The following is a 17,655-nucleotide window of genomic DNA, read 5'->3' as shown; positions in this document are numbered from 1 at the left end:
AAGATGTTACCGATTGATATTGACACTATCACATCATTTCTCCTTGATGTTTAAATTGATAAAATCAATTAATTATTTAAATTTATATATCCCAACTGATTAAAGTCTTGCCTGCTACCAAACAAAGAAATTTGAATAATGATAGACTTATCATTATTCTACAACTCTTCTACCACTTTTTTTAATGATTAAATATATTAAAAAAATACTTAAAAGAAAATAAAGAAAAAATAAATACACTACAAGTAATAAAGTGGTGGTAAAAGAATTGTAAGTCTATCAATACCCAAGAAATTTACCAACAACATATCATTATCATCCAAAAACGGATACACTTTTTCCCATCAAACTCAACTTAACATAACAATAGGTAATTAGATGTTGAGCGAATACAACATGGAATGATGGAAATCACATCAGCAGATAGCTCTCATCTCACAAATTGAAAAGACATTTTATTTTAAATCCAACACAAACATAAGATATGAGACCAATTAATCAGGCTTAGTTGTTGCCGTTGACATGCTTTTCATCGCCAGCAGCCTTGGGAAGCAACCCCTTTTCTCGGCATGTTTCGACAGCTTCTACAAACATGTCCTCCAAGCTGTATTTGAACTGAAATCCCAAGGCTTTTACCTTCTTGGAAGAGAACGACACAATCTCCAAGTTATCATCGATATTTTTGAACCTGAGCAACATCATTAATGCTTGATTATCTCAGTTACCGAACTCACAGTTTTGTAACACACGTATATATAAAGAAGGAAAACAACTAATGTAAGACGCCAGCAAAGGTGGGAAAGGCTTACTTGGTAGGAACATTATATTCTGGGTACTTTTCTCTAAGCAATTTTGCAATATCGTGAATTGTAGCATCTGCAGCATTGCATATGTACCTCCCCTCTGCCTTAGGATGCTCAAACAAATATATATGGGCATTACAAAGGTCATCCAAGTGGACGAATTGGCCTTGCTTTATGATCGAGTAATGAGCTTCATTCCCTGTACATTGAACGTGTTTGTGTAAAATTAACATGTATATTCACTCAAAAGGATTAAGATTTCCTATAAATTCCCGACACAAATATCTTCTATAATTTGGAAAGAGATAGACATCTTCTGTGAACCCAACAACATTTTTTAAATACAGTGGAATCCACATGATGTGCTTAAATTGAAAAATTGTAGGCAATATTAATCCATTGAGGACGATTAGGAGATCAATAGCGACGTGTACCGGTGATAGGGGAAAGTCCGGTTATAAGACTTGGTGGCATAGACGGCATGATGAAAGGACCAACTACAAGAGGTGGGATGATAGTGATGAAATCCAAGTTGTTTTCTTTGGCATACTTCCATGCGGCTTGCTCAGCAAGTGTCTTGGACACGAAATACATCTGCAGAAAAATTTAAATCAAATAAAGGAATAGAAATGATAACACTAATAAAATCTCAACAGAAATAAAATAAGTGCTGACCCATCCAGTCATCTTTTTGGCCCGGCAAAACTCAACATCACTCCAGCAGCTTTCATCATAGACTGGCTTTTGGTGCTCTTCAACATTCACAGTTCCTGCAGAAGATGTGAATACCAGTCTTCGTACAGTTTTTGCTTTGACACATGCTTCCATGATGCCTAACAGCCCTTCTATCGTTGGCTTTATCACTTCATTCTGCAAAAACATTAAAGTAATTTATCTCAATGAAGGCACATAAATAAGCAGGTCAAAATGTTGGGACATGCTGCATGTGGACACGATTTGCCTTTCGAGTTTCGATCTTTCAAGTAATTTATTATGTCTTCATAAACTGATATAAATATAATCGAGCACGGATAGACTTGTAACAACCGGTCCACTACCTAGCTACTATTTTACCATGCACTTTATGATAAAATATTATTTTATAAGAAATTCGAACGCATCAAAATTCAAAGACAATTTAAAAAATTAGTAATTTATTACTAAGTTGTATGAAAATTGTGTGTATAAGCTGTCTTTTTGTAAAAGATCCATGTCCTAGACATATTCTTGAACTGTATATATAAACTGCAGTTATGAGGGGAGATCAGTTGTGAGTATATATGAACCTAGGACTCCAACTTATCAGGGCAATGATTGGCTGCAAGATTGGAGATCATTGGGTAAGGAGAAGTTTTAGACAGAACCTAAAATGTTGGCTCAACCGAGTGGTACTGTCATGTATACAGCAAGTTTTATTTTGTTCTCTCATGATTTGCACTTACTTGATGTCGTAAGTGAGAAAAATTGTGTAATTATTTTGAAAAAAATAAAAAAAATATAAAATTTATATAAAAAATTAATTTATTAATAATAAATTTTATTTATTTTTTAAATAGCTGTACGGCAGTTATCCATTTTACGATTGTAACATTACCCTAGATTCGTGCTCAAACAATAGAATGTGGTTTGAACGTCAGATTCGAAACTGTCAAATCATTTCTCTCTCAAAATTTGTTCTTTTAGTTTGATGTACCAAGCCAGACCAACCCAAATTGGACTTTCTCGGCATACTTGATGGACGAAGAGAATATTGTACTTATTTGGACAGACGTGAAAGTGAGGCTCTCCTTTCTGTGGTCTTCCTTTTTCCCTTTTTTTTTTTTTTTAATTTTTTTAAACTTCTGTTTTCATCTTCTTCTCTTTATCAAAACGACTTCGATCATTGGTGCCAGACTACTCCTCGGCTCCGGCCACCACAGCCGCTTGATACTCAAGCCATCACGGCTACGCAAGTACCAGAAACAACATAACTATAGAGAACTACAATGTTTTCTTTTTTCGGAACAAAGAACGATCGCATCGTGATCTTAGGAATTAAAGCGCTAGCCAGTAGTCTCTATCACACAGATTCATAAATTTGGGGGTCAAAATCGTATATAAATACCTCGGGGTCCTTGGACTCAAAGTCCATGGGTGTAGCCACATGGAACACTCCGGTACACCCTTTAATGGCTTCATCGAAGCTTCCCGGTTCGTTGAGGTCAGCCTTCCACAGAGTCATGTGCGTCTCCGCCTTTGGCAATTCCAGCAGATGCTTTACCTTCTTTATATTATCTGCAAACCCAAGAATACACTACAAATCAAGCTCAATCATAACTACAACATCGGTCTGCTATATTCGACCAAATGTCAAAGAAAACAAAAAAAAAACAAAAATCGAAGGTTGAATCGGGACCTGGGTCTCGCACGGTTGCTCGGACGTTATAACCGTGCTCGAGGAGTCTCATGATTAGCCATGACCCGATGAAGCCAGAGGCGCCCGTGACGCAAACGGTTTCGCTCTGGGACCCCATGTAATTTTGCTTATTCCTTCCGAACGAACAAAAGAAGTAAAGCAGATGGAGTAATAAAGTATTAGTGCTCTGTAATGGCGAGCTATTGGCACGATCAGTCTCAGAATGCCTTTGTTTAATATATATAACATTGGCGTTGCCTTCAGTTTTGTGATCGGGACCATTCCCTACACTACCACACGGCACACGGCTTCACAGCTCAACTCTATTTCTGGGTGGGCAAAGTAAGCTCAAACGCGCCGCACGTGAAAACAGGGAGGTTGGCACGTGGATGCTGTTAGGTAGCTGGATGATATCAATGGCCCGTGGGTACAGAATTCAAGTGCAGCTTCCTAAATTAACGGTCACCATCAAAATTTTTATTATCTCCTAATTTTATAATATATTTAAAATTATTTATTATATTTCATTCCTGTATCTATAATCTTCATCATAAAATAATAAAATAATAAATAATAAATAAATTTTTTCTTTAGATGTATATATATTCAGAATTTTTTTACATACAAACACATTCGCGCATTAATCTGTATACCAATACTAATTTATTCATACTTAAAATTTAAATTAACACTATTTTCAATAAAATCTACTTTTTGACCAATTACATTATATTAGTGCACAGATTAGTGCACAATTATACTTGCAATATCCATATCACTTGACCTTCTTTCGTGATAAATTCATTACTTAATATAAAAAATATATATTATTTATTATTCTCACATCACATATTATATATAATTTTTATTTTTTTTATCTTATTAAATATGTAGTGTATAGATAATAAATAAAAAAATCACTTAATTTAAGAATAATAAAATTTAAAAACAACAAAAATATATGTGGTATGTTGTTACAGAAATAGTAAGTGTAAAGCAGCTCATATAAAGATAAAACGTTCGGCAGGTAAAAATTGGGTTTCATAATAATTTCGTGGCGTTCTTTGTTTCTAGAACCTGTAAATTTAAAATATACGTTTCTTAGAAAATGTAAGGGTTTAAAAAAAAAAATAAAAATTATATTTTTATTGTATCTGTGTAATTGATGGGTGGGTTTCTTTTGTTTTTATCTGAATTAGTGACTTTGGTTGACTGACAAATTTTCTACAATTAAATTCGTCGGTTGAGATTTAAAGAAATCTATCGGGTAGATTTGGGGTGGGGAAGGGGACCATCAGCCTCATCGTTCAATTAGAGAGAGCTCCTCCAAATTTCAATTATACTGATCGTCGGATTTGAACTTTTTATTAAAGGGTTTTACGTATCAATTAAGTTTTTGTTTGAATTAAAATATTTCAAAATAATTGACACAAAAATAGACATTTAAAGAGGATATAATTTTATAAACATTTTTATAAATATATATTTCATTAGGATGCGTTTGGACGGTTAATTGAGATGAAATGAATTAAAATAAAAATTAAATAAAAATTTATTATAATATTATTTTATAATATTATTAATATTTAAAAATTTAAAAAAATTAAATTATTTATTATATTTTATATATAAATTTATAAAAATTATAATTATGAGATGAGATACTTCTCCTATCTAAACTAGGCTTAAATTGGTTAAAGTCACAACCTTTACATGAAATTTATCGGTCAAAGTGATATGGAATGAGTCGAATAATAATAATTGAACTGGATTCCGATCTCCCAAACTGAATGTTAATGCGAAAATTATTATTTTATTTCCTTTGCAGTTGAATGCGTTGGGCTGCAGCAAAACAAAGGGATGAAAAGGAATCAAAACTGATAAAATAATGAAAAACACTACTATGCCGTTCTAAATGTATCGCTTCAGTTGACTGGTGATAAAAAATATATATAATTATTTTTTTAATAATTAAGAAAATAATTTTAAATATATTGATATATTTTTTTATTTTTTAAAAATATTTAAATCATAAAATTATTTAAAATATAAAAATAATAAAATTGAGCTATATTACCCTGGCTGCTCTTAAATAATGGAGAGGGAATGGCTAGGCGTAGGAAAAGTCTAAAAGAGACGACAATAAAACACGAAGCGACAGGTAAAGGTCCATAAATGATAAAATATGGCTGAAAGGGGCAAATACCGAATGAGATTAGTGAGGTAGAGAGGCACGTTTCGGAGAAGTAGCTGGTATTGAAGAAAACGAGGAAGTGAGCTAACCATACATAGAAGGTAAACAAAGATTGTGACCAAAATGCGTTTGTTTTTGGACTACACTGTACACTCCATTTTCCAATCCCCTTCTCCATCTTTCTCACTGTTTACACTCTCTCCCATATTTGTCCTTGCCCAGCAGGCTCCCCTATTATCATTATCCTTACTAATATGACTCCTCATTCCCATTTTGACTTATTTTTTCCTCCTCCTTTCTCCACCAACTTCCTTTCCCTCTTCTCCACGGACCTTCATTATAGCCCTTAGTTCTATTTAGGTACTTTACCCGCAACCAAGAACCATACTATTCTACTTCTCCCTCCCTATGAACCAGTGGCGGAGCCAAAAATTTATTTGAGGGGGGCCAAATAAAACTATAACAACATACATAAAATATTTTTTATTCTATTTTTATATAATTTTTTTACGATGTATAATAATCTGATAGGAAGATTATAATAAAAATAAAATACATTTAATATAATTTATGTATTAAAAAAATATTTGATATGTCAAGAATAATATATCATTAAAATAATAGAAAGACATTCATACAAATATATTAAACAAAAAAAATATAAAATGTCTAAAATTATAACTTGCGTTTTTTTAAACAAACAAAATCATCAAACATTGAATCCAAATCAAAATTCTTAACTATTTCTCTTTCAATATAGACAATGGAAATAGGTTAGAAATACTACTAGTTATAGTTATAATTTTTTTTATTTATAATAAAAATTATGTGTTTTATTTTATATGAGATGTGTTTTATTTATTTTACTTTTATATCAGATTAAATTTTATAGATGGGTCAAAATAATTTTTAGAGGAAGGGTCAATAAATTAATATTATTTTATTAAATTCAAAAAATTAACATATATATATATATTTTTTCAAATTTGTAGGGGGGCCATGGCCCCCTCCTGCCCCAACGTGGCTCCGCCACTGCTATGAACCTTATCTCCAATACAACCCTCATCTTCGTGCACAATGCAGTCACAAGAGAAAAAAATCTTAGGCAATTTTTCATAAGTAAAAAGGGCCCAGTAACTACAACCCCCCACTCTTACTGTTCTCCCTCTTGCAATTGATTTGTTTAAGTCCATATGCACCTGAATCCTTAAAAAAATTCCTCCATCCACTTCCATCCTCCTGCACTTCAACATCCTCAACCTTACCCACAGAATCTCCTATTTGCTCAGCTCTAACTTTTGTCATACACGACAGAGACAAATCGTGAATTCTCATCCAAAAGCTTTTAGACTCAAAATTCACTCGGTTTAGAGGAGTGTAACCCTCAAACTCCTTAAATACTAACAGCTAGTTATCAAACAATCAAGGTCTCAGACCACACTCTCTCCTTATCAGATATAGTCTCAAACATTAAGACAAAAACATTAAATTGTACCTCAGCTAACTTCGCAGCCTTGCTCAGTCTCCATATCTTTGCTAGAGTAGATTCTGGCACCTCTTTACTAATCAATCTTGATGAGCAAAATTTTTCCAACAAACTTCTTTGTTCTTTGTAGACTAACTCAGTTGAAGAATCGTTGTCAAGCTCTATATTCATTTTCTCCTCTTCCCTCAGCTTGAGCCTCTTCCATTTTTCCTCCAGAGAATCTATTTTCCCTTCCCAGAAAATTGTCTCACTCTATCCTCACTATTGCTGTCCTCACTACCATATAATCTGGACTCCCCGTAATTGTCGTGATTCTGCCAATAATCCCCCATCTACATCTGTTTCTGCTAGGGCGTCTCTCTCCTTAGCCCCCTAACAACCAAGAAACTGTTATAACAGCCTTCATGTGCCTATTGTGTGACGTTCCCAAATTCTGTTTGGGATCGGACGGACATTTGAAGCGTCGAGACATGCAACATAAGGTTACCTGCCCCCGTTCATGACATATAAGATGCAATACTCATAACATGCATCTAACATTATGCAATATTCGCAGCGGATAAATTTTTTTACTTTAGCAATACTATGCACTAAATTAAAAATATCTCAAATGATTAAAACATACTTCATACATAAAGATCCATTGAACAACTAAAATCACAACACTAGTCCAAAATGGTTATAATTCAAAAAGTACTAGAGATGCAACCTCATCGTACAAGTAGTAATTTAAGTTAACTACTATATTAATATTGACGTCGCACCTTCGCTCAATCAACTGTGTTTAATTGGTTTGCTCCTGATTCTCTTTCAGGTCTTGTAATAAGATCTACCATTCAGGGAAAATAGTAGTTGGGACTACCAAAATGATATTTGATTACAAATCTCAGTAAGTTAACAAAAAATTTCCACACAGGCTAATGATGCATGGATGACAGTAAAAACATTAATACATAATCAAATTCATAAGTAATTAAAATATAATTTGACGTATAACATAGCATAACTAATATAACTAAAATTGAAACGTGAACTGAACTTGACTTGACATGAACTTGATTTGAAACTTGATTTAATATGAATTTACTCTGAAATTTGACTTAACATGAATGTGATCTGAAACTTATTTTTTAACTGCTTGAATACATACTCCACAGTTGTTGTGACCACGTGTATTCTACGTGTCACAATTGTTGTGTCTCACGTAGTGTATGCGTCACAATTGCTGTGACCCTATACATAAGTAATCAAAGCATAACTTGACGTACGACATAGCATAGCTGACATAACTTAAATTGAAACGTGAACTGAACTTGACTTGACATGAACTTGAACATGAACATAATATGTACGTGAATATAACATGACATAACATAAATTTGATCTAAAACTTATTCTTTAACTGCTTAAATACATACTCCACAGTTGTTGTGGCCTCATGTATTCTACGTGTCACAATTGTTGTGTCTCACGTAGTGTATGCGTCAAAATTATTACGACCACATACTTTGTGTGCCTGAAATTTATTATCTAACTGCTTAAATACATACTCCACAGTTCTTGTGGCATCATGTATTCTACATGTCACAATTGTTGTATCTTACATAGTGTATGCATCACAATTGATGTAACCCCATACATAAATAATTAAAGTATAACTAAACTTGAACTGAATTATGACAATAAAAAATGATTTCGCCAAAAATACCTCGCATGAATTACAAAAGCAGATATTCGAACAATCATAATGATTTCATCACGAGTATCCTAGACATAACAAATTTGAACGTAACTTGAAAGACATGACGTACTTGAGATATAAATATTTCGTAACATGACATAACATGTAATAGACAATATATTTAACATGACATACTTACAACAGTAAATATTACATGACTTGACATACATATAATAGATGACATATTTAACCTGATGTACTTACAATGTATAGTAATAAGTGACAGAATATCTTGTATAACAGATGAAAACTCATGACAGAATAAATTCTGTGTAACAGACAAATATGTGAGAACTTGACATGGCATATCATATATGATAACACACATACATACACTGCAGTTCCTTTACTTAGCACACATACACAGTAAGTTTACATCGATCTCTGCGTTTCTTATAAAAACTAAGGGTGTAAAGAAAAAAAAAACCGGAAAACCGGCCCGGACCGGACCGGTTGTGCCGGTTTTAGACCGGTTCGGTCGGATCGGTTTTCATAAATGAAAAATTGGCTGGAACCGGTCCGGTTTCGATTTCGGTTAGTTTTGGACTGGACCGGACCGGTACTATTTATATATTAATATTATATATAATATATTTTATATTATATATAATTTTTAATCACATGAAAAATAATCACATATATACTAATACTAATATTCTAATATAGATTATAATTATACTCATACTAATATAGTTATACTAAATCATCAAAACTAACACTAACATATAGCTATACTAATAGTCTAATATTAATACTATTATATTGTCTAATATATTATATAGCTATAACTAATACTAATATATATACTAATACTAATCGTCTAATATAGGATTATAGAAGATTTTTTTTTTACACTAGATTTCTTATTTTAATTTTTTTTATAAAGCATATTTTTTATATCAAAATTTTTTTACACAGCAGATTTTTTTTTACAAAGCAGATTTTTGTAAATGGTAAACAGAATTTTTTAAATCAGTTTTTTCTTTTAAACAGAATTTTTATAAAAAATTTATATTTTATTAAAACCGAAAAACTGGATCAAACCGGACCGGAAATCGGTAAAACCGGAATACAGGTTTAGGAGGAAAATCGGTGCGTAATCAGTTTTGAAAAATGCAAAACCGGTACCTACCTGTTCGGTCCTAGATTTTGTACAAAACCGGACCGAACCGAACCGGTTACACCCCTAATAAAAACTCAAGCACGATCACGAAGAAAAAAGTTTCGAAATGGGCATACAAAAGAATACCTAAAAGCTGTCCGAGAGAGTGTTTGATGTTCATTCAATGAAAGGTATAAATGAAGATGATTTCGTGGGGAGTGGGCTTGAGACATTTATGCACAAGATATGGAAGAGGATGAGGCTAAAGTGAGGGTTGAGTGTAGGTCTTTCTTACCCAATAATATCTACAAAAATCAGCTCAAGATATTTTTACGTAATACTATCCACAAAAATGAGCTCAATATATTTTTATACAATAATATCTACAAAAATCAGTTCAAGATATTTTTATCCAATAATATCCACGAAAATCAATTCAAGATATTTTTACTCAAAATATATCCACAAATATCAGCTCAATATATTTTTACCCAATAATATCACAAAAATCAGCTCAATATATTTTTACTAAAAAATATCCACAAATATCAGTTCAAGATATTTTCTAATGGTAGAGTATAGACTTGAAAAAATGAGGTAGCTCTTTGATTTTTTTCCAATTAAAACCTTTTAGATCCTTTTGACGACATCTGATTAGCCATGTAGGGGGATGAAATTACTTGGCCAAGATTAATACTAAAGTGTCCAATTAAAACTTGTTTAACTTAATTTGGACATTCCACACTTTTGATATCATAATGAGTAATAATACTAATTATATAGTTAGACTAAAACCTATACGATTAATGGATTCGTGAAAACTTATGGGGTCTTTACGAGATTTCTAAAACTAATAAAAATTCTACAATTGAATTTATAGCAGATTGTTATATATTACACCACTCACACATCACCTCTTTTTTAGGAGAGAAAAAAAGAGAGGAGACTAATAGAGTAATATTATTGATTAATTGTAAATGAGTTGTAAAAAAAATTATAAATCTATCATTATCCAAAATTTATTTATATGGATAATGGGCGCAAGAGTTGTCAAGAGATGAATTTATCTATAAATGCTCTATTTGATAAAATAAAATTAAATATTGGATGAAGATGGAAGTCTGGATATCTCAAAATCGAAATTTTGGATGAAAACCACGTAATTATCTAAGTGTTAAGAAAAATTTGTTGTTTCAGCCGAAGGACTTTTCAAAGCAGCACGAAATTCACTTCCAATATCACCCAATCAATTGCAAGATCAAGAGGAAAACACAAAAGATCCAACTTCTTTGAATTCTTTAAAACTATACTAAAAATTATAACAAAAATTTATAAAAAGAGTAATATTAAATATAGTCATGAGTTGTGCCAGCATCGTACATTTCTTTTAAAAATGAGTAACGTCTATTATTAAAAAATTAATTTTTTCATATGAATCTTACATTTATTCCTTTTAAATAAATGAATGCATACTCTATAATTATAAATATTATTTTTTTTAAAAAAAAAAAACTTACTCGTATTGATATTCTAATAGTAAAATTGATTTGTTCTGAAGTTGCTATCTTGACTGATTTTACTTTTAAAGAATTATTTATAAGATTTCCATTTGGTACAAAAAAATCTGTCTTATGACTAATATGGTTTGTTTGTTATATTTTGTCATTTTTCATTTATATTTTTATTTATTATTTATTTAAGGAGTTTTGTTAATATTTAAACACAAATTAAATTGGGCAGATAACGGCCATATACAGCTATGCATCCCTTAATTAGTTAGTGTCAATCTCGTAATTTCATATAGGTTGAAAATGATAAGACGAATACCAGTCAAGGTTCGAGTTACTTATTACGAAAGTTTACGACCGTTCGTAGACAAAACACAACAAAGGGAAACTCACTTTCGAAGACAAAAATCACATGTTTTGAACATCCTTGCTCTCCAGCTGTCGGCGTGTCGCTGATCAACCCCTCTCCTCGTACAGTAAGAAGAAAAAATCTACACAACTTCTCAACATCTCAATATTCTATTTTTTTTAATTTTTTAATATTTTTTTTTGAATTTATTTTTTTTCAATTAATTTAATTATTTTATTCATTATTTATATATTAAATATTTGACAAAAAATAAAATAATAAAAATTAAAAAATAAATGAAATGTTGGAGTATTAGAAGGTTATATAATAAAACCGTATTTCTTCATCAATAAATCCTGATACGACGTTAGAGCACCGGCAGGCGTGTGTCATTGCAATGCATGACTTTTGTCAAAGACGTTGCTACGTCCACATCTACCGATCAGTGCATTTCTTTTTTTTTTTCTTTTTTTTTAATTTTTCTTTCAACATTTTTTAAAACTATTTAAATATATTTTTTTTAAAATACATATTCATTTAAAAACACTTACTTAATTATTAAGAAAAAAAAAATTAAAACAGTTTTCGATAAAAAAATTTCTGTAACCCCTTTACGTGGGAGTAGTGTTTTCCTTTATCAAAAGTCCTCCGCAATGGAGTAGTCAGAAGATAAAGCCCAATGCATTTATGGTACAATATCTTTACATATATTTTATTTCTCTGCCTCTAATAAACGGTCACCTTCTTTCCTCCCCATTTTAGATTAACGATATTTTTATTTTTGGAGAGACGTTGTTTTTATATATCTGATTAAAATATAATTACATAAAGTATTGTGAAAAGTATAGTGTATTTATCATTTTTTTTTAGGTTGTTGATAATATGATATGCGAGATTCAAGCTGATTTTTTTACATATTTTGATACTTTCTGCTTGACGATAAAATTAATTTAAGTTGTTAGACAGATTTTATGTATTTTGATGTATAATTTATTAGAAATTATAAAAATTAAAATAGATGAAACATTAAATTTTAAATATATTAAAATGTTTATTATGAAGTGGCACTTTTATATTGGATGGTTGCAAATAAGATCATAAAATGGACTTTTTTTAGAAGATTCTAGATCCTTGCCCTGCACTTCGATCTCCGTACACGTTGAAGGGAACAATCGCAATAATTTGAGCAGGTATTAGATGCCACACATAAATTTTCATTACAAACCATCAGTTCATACAACTCTCAAATACTTCCACTTTGAGATCACAACGGGAGATAGCCCTGATCTCATAATTAGATTAAAAGATCATTATTTTGAGTAGTAGAATACATGTTTCATGTACAACACTTACAACCTTAGTTTGTGCCGTCAAGAGTTTTTTCAGCCGCCGGAGGAAGCAATCCCTTGGCTCGGCATGTTTCGACCGCTTGCACAAACATGTCCTCCAAGCTGTACTTGAACTGAAACCCCAAATCTTTAATCTTTTTTGAATTGAAATAGATAACCTCCAAGCTCTCGTCCACACCCTTGAATCTGAGTATTCAATGCCCAATTAGACTCGAACTTACAGCTTTATGGAAGACATTAAAGACATAAAAACGAATGCAAAAATGTCAGGACAGTGGGGAAGGGCTTACTCTGTGGGGACATTGTACTCTGGGAATTTTTCTCTGAGCAATTTTGCAACATCAAGAATGGTGGCATCGCATGCGGAGCAAAGATACCTGCCCTCTGCCTTGGGGTGCTCAAATAGATAAATGTGGCCCATGCAAAGGTCATCCAAGTGAACAAATTGGCCTTGCTTTATGATCGAATAATGAGCTTCATTCCCTGCAGTTAAACACAAATATAATTTATTGTGAGTGAAGGCATACAAGCGACCGACTAGGCTTAGGTCTAGTTCCTGTTAAATTTCGGATAACAGGAGCTGTACCCAAACCAGGTACAGATTAAGAGAAAATTCAAGAATTATGATAAACAAGGGCATGGCGATTTGTACCAGTGATAGGGGACAGCGCTGTAATGAGACTTGGTGGCATTAAGGGCATGAGAAATGGTCCAACCACTAGAGGGGGTATCACACTGACGAAGTCCAAGTTGTTCTCTTTGGCAAACTTCCATGCGGCTTGCTCAGCCAGTGTCTTCGACACAAAATACATCTGGACATTCGAAAAACTTTCAAAATGTTAATATGCCAATTAGTCTAATATTCAGTCTAAAATTTGTCTGAGTTGATATTCCCTCCTATAATATTGGGGAGGTTTTGTTAGACACTAATCTTTACATGGTATCAAGTCAGATAGTCCAATATAATATATATATATATATATAGACGCATCATTAAATATCTGCTTAAAATAATATTTTTTTTCTTTTAAATAAACACACGTCACTTATTACAACATTGTATAGTGTTGTGTGAGATAAGGAGCGGGAAAACTGACCCATCCAGTCATCTTTTTGGCCCTGCAAAATTCAACATCACTCCAGCAGCTTTCATCATAGACTGGCCTTTGGTGCTCCGAAACATCAAGGGCTCCAGCGGATGATGTGAAGACAAGCCTTCGAACGGTTTTTGCTTGGACGCATGCTTTCATGATGCTTAACACCCCGTTGATCGTTGGCTTTATCACTTCATTCTGCAGATCGAACAACCATTTACATACTCAATTAAATAATAAATTAAAATAGGTATTTAATTAAACGAGTTAATTTTTCTTTTCTTATCTATTAACGTATGATTTTAAAATTGGATGAATCGGTACATAAGTGATCAGTCCAGAAGTTTGACAAACGGAACATCATGTCAATATCCGTGTAAACAGATAAAGCCTACTTTGCGGTGATGCATGCCTACTAACGCTATAAAAACAACATCGATCCTCAATTATAACAAAACATTCATTTTAGTTGCTAATAATCTTTTCATCGCTATAAATTAATTGTAAAAGACCAATTTTCTTATAATAATTATTCCATCTAATCAAACCATAGTTGATTATGCAACCCCTTAGGAAAATTTCAATGACATCCGGCTCACATGGAATTGACGGTAGGAGCATATTCATTTTTGTTTCTCATCTCAATTAAATGAACCCACTCTTTAGGTCCATTAAAGAGATATGGTACGTTATAGAGCTTTCGACTTTATGTAAGGTCTATAACCTACGAGAATTGTAAGGTCCCGTTTGATTTTATAGATAGTCTTAATTCATCTAATTTTAATATTTTAATATTATTTTAATATAAATATTTTTTAATTTTTAATTTGAGTTTTTTCATCTAATTATTACAATTAATTTTTTAAATTTACAAATAAAATACAAAAATAATTCATCTATTTTAAATATTAAAACAAAAATTATATTGAAAAATTATATTTTAATACTATTTTTATTCAAAATTTTTTTTCTCAACATCCTAAAATCATATACTATATATAATACTAGTAAATAGGCTAAGAAAAAACAAAATATACGGGTCGCGCTCACACCTCAGGGTCCTTGGACTCGAAGTCCATAGGCGTTGCCACGTGAAACACTCCGGTACACCCTTCAATGGCGGCGTCAAAGCTTCCTTCGTCAGCCAGGTCAGCCTTCCACAGTGTTAGGTGTTTCTCTGCTTTGGGCAATTCCACCAAATGCTTGACTTTCTTCACATTCCCTGAAACCACCAGACCCGACACCCAACGCCACCAAAGACAAAAACATCATTACTATTTTGTCCAAACTGCACAGTTTTTACTTTTTACTTAAACGGCGTGAGATCAGACCGAACCTGGGTCGCGTACGGTGGCTCGAACAGTGTAACCACGCTCTAGGAGCCTCATGACCAGCCATGATCCGATGAAACCAGACGCGCCCGTCACGCAAACTGCTCCCGACTCCATGCTCCTTTTTCTTAATAAAAAGAAAACAAAAAAACCTGAACAAGACAATATAATGAGATCGATGTGATTGACAAGAATTCGTGACGTACGATATTTAGCGGCTTCTTGGAATCCTGTCTATCTATCTAACACCTTGCTTCCGATTTTTCAGCTAAAACTACCCACACGTGATCACCTGTCAATTATGTCCCGTTGGTGTATCTTCTGGCCCATTTCTGTCTAGAGGGGCTCTCGGTTTGGTAGTAAATAATTTTAAAATCAGAATTTTGCAATTTTGAATTTTACGAGGATTGTATTTTATTATTTTTAAATTTTTTAAAAAAATTAAATTATTTATTATATTTTATATAAAGATTTAAAAAAATTATAATAATAAGATAAAAATTTAAAATTTAAAATAAAAATTTTTATATGCCAAACCGAATCTAAGGTTTCAGTAACAGGTGAGATTAGTTGAAATTATAATTAAAATTTTTATCAAAAATTGGAAATATTGCTTTATTTATTTTATTTTATATGAAAATTAAAAAAATTATAATAATTAAATAAGATGAAATAAAAAATTTAAAATTTAAAAAAATTATAATAATTAAATAAGATTAAGTGAAATGAAATAAAAAATTTTATGAAAATAAACTAGCATTTAGAATCCCGACTATGACCCCATACAACATTTTTTTTATTTATATTTTAAAATATTTTTTAAAAATAAATTTATAATATTATTAAAAAACATTTTCTTAATCATTAATAAAAATAAAAAAACACCAATTAAATCCTTGTCACGCCCTCCTTCTAGAAGAATAGCAATTCCCTTTCTCCTCTCTGTCACTTCTGTGGCTATGTTACAAAGTTAATTACTCTCTACCATACTTTTATTATTATATATTTTTAAAATTTTTTAATATTTAAAAATATTAAAAAAATGAATTATAACAAATTAAAAATTTTAAATAGAATATAAAATAGCAAGAAGTAGTACGTCGTACCAACGATTTACATGATGGAAAATTGCCACAGAACTTTGATTTTGACAACGAGGTCATATTTTGACAAAGGGTAGGTAAGTAGTATAGCTATCCCTCATACCAAGGCTGATTTTAACAAATTCCTCGCGCACATTTTTTTTTTATAAAAAAATAAAAGTGGATGGCACCAACCAAAATAAGTGTCAAATTTGTTTTTATTTGAAGTTCGCTTTTATATATATATATATATATATAAAATGTACACAATACTTCTACTTAGAATTATTAATAGTAATCCTAACATGGCCAGCATCCAAATCCCACGTTTTTCGGTTTAGTGCCAAAACAAATTAAGGTTCTGACAGTGGCTCTGACCGGTAGTTGCGTGACCTTCATTCATTCTATAGGTGAAGGGTCAAAGTCATCCTGGACAACAATAGCCTCATTTTCTACCGGTAAATAATGACGATACCATTAGCATCAACTATCATGATATCATCATCAGTTTAAAATAAAATCCGCAAAGGTTTACTATTAGTAAGGTGGGATTCATTTTGAGGAATTCTTCATTTCCTCCAAATCATCGTAACACTTGAGTAGCACTTGTAATTTGGAAGAAGGAAGTAATTGTTTTTTTTTTTAAATCTCATTTTTTAAAATTTAATAAATATTTAATTCAAATTATTTTACTATTATCTATAAAATTTTATTTTTCATCTCATTTTTCAAACATCGTGAATTACCAATCATCTCATCTGGTTGTTGTCTCAAAGATCGCGCCTGCTTTGATTGTTCTGTTTTCTTACTAAAGTAAATGTAAATGTTACCGAGGTTTACCGACATGAGTGGATTGCAAAGAAAAATGTTGGTTTTTCAAATTAATAATTATTTTGTCTCCGATATTTAAAGCCAGCGCCTGATTTGGTAGGGTACCGGACCCATTTCCTTTCCGTTTTGACTTTTGAGGGCTAACAACGGGCTGCGCAAACTATTTTTTGAAAGAATTGCAGCAGCTTTATAAGAAAATTAATTGAGGTTTTGTCAATTCAAATCGATCCGATATTAATCGAACCGCTCAAGAGTTGACCCGAATTTATCCAATTATTAATTCAGATTGATCTGAATTCACTCCAATCCATCCCCATTGACTTTGAGGCCAATGGCCCAATATTGGTTACGCTGGCACCAGGTCAAAGATCACAGTCCGCTTAATACAGT

General features: G+C 31.8%; 2 protein-coding genes across 2 annotated transcripts; both read right to left on the bottom strand.

Moving 5' to 3' along the window:
* Positions 1–283: 283 nt before the first annotated feature.
* On the bottom strand, positions 284–3,463 carry LOC122316519 (dihydroflavonol 4-reductase-like). The gene is made up of 6 exons (XM_043133112.1): positions 3,199–3,463; positions 2,908–3,077; positions 1,479–1,673; positions 1,238–1,397; positions 810–1,002; positions 284–688 (listed from the first exon to the last, which is right to left on the bottom strand). The coding sequence occupies exons 1-6, from the start codon at positions 3,314–3,316 to the stop codon at positions 505–507; spliced, it is 1,020 nt and encodes a 339-aa protein (XP_042989046.1). The 5' UTR covers positions 3,317–3,463; the 3' UTR covers positions 284–504.
* A 9,308-nt stretch (positions 3,464–12,771) lies between these two features.
* On the bottom strand, positions 12,772–15,559 carry LOC122316520 (dihydroflavonol 4-reductase-like). The gene is made up of 6 exons (XM_043133113.1): positions 15,358–15,559; positions 15,074–15,243; positions 14,025–14,219; positions 13,580–13,739; positions 13,218–13,410; positions 12,772–13,113 (listed from the first exon to the last, which is right to left on the bottom strand). The coding sequence occupies exons 1-6, from the start codon at positions 15,467–15,469 to the stop codon at positions 12,936–12,938; spliced, it is 1,008 nt and encodes a 335-aa protein (XP_042989047.1). The 5' UTR covers positions 15,470–15,559; the 3' UTR covers positions 12,772–12,935.
* Between the last annotated feature and the right edge of the window lie 2,096 nt (positions 15,560–17,655).

The sequence above is a fragment of the Carya illinoinensis genome, chromosome 7 (assembly GCF_018687715.1).
Source record: "Carya illinoinensis cultivar Pawnee chromosome 7, C.illinoinensisPawnee_v1, whole genome shotgun sequence".
Lineage (NCBI taxonomy): Eukaryota > Viridiplantae > Streptophyta > Magnoliopsida > Fagales > Juglandaceae > Carya > Carya illinoinensis.
Note: the sequence above shows the minus strand (reverse complement) of the source record. Positions and strands in the feature narration are given on the sequence as shown.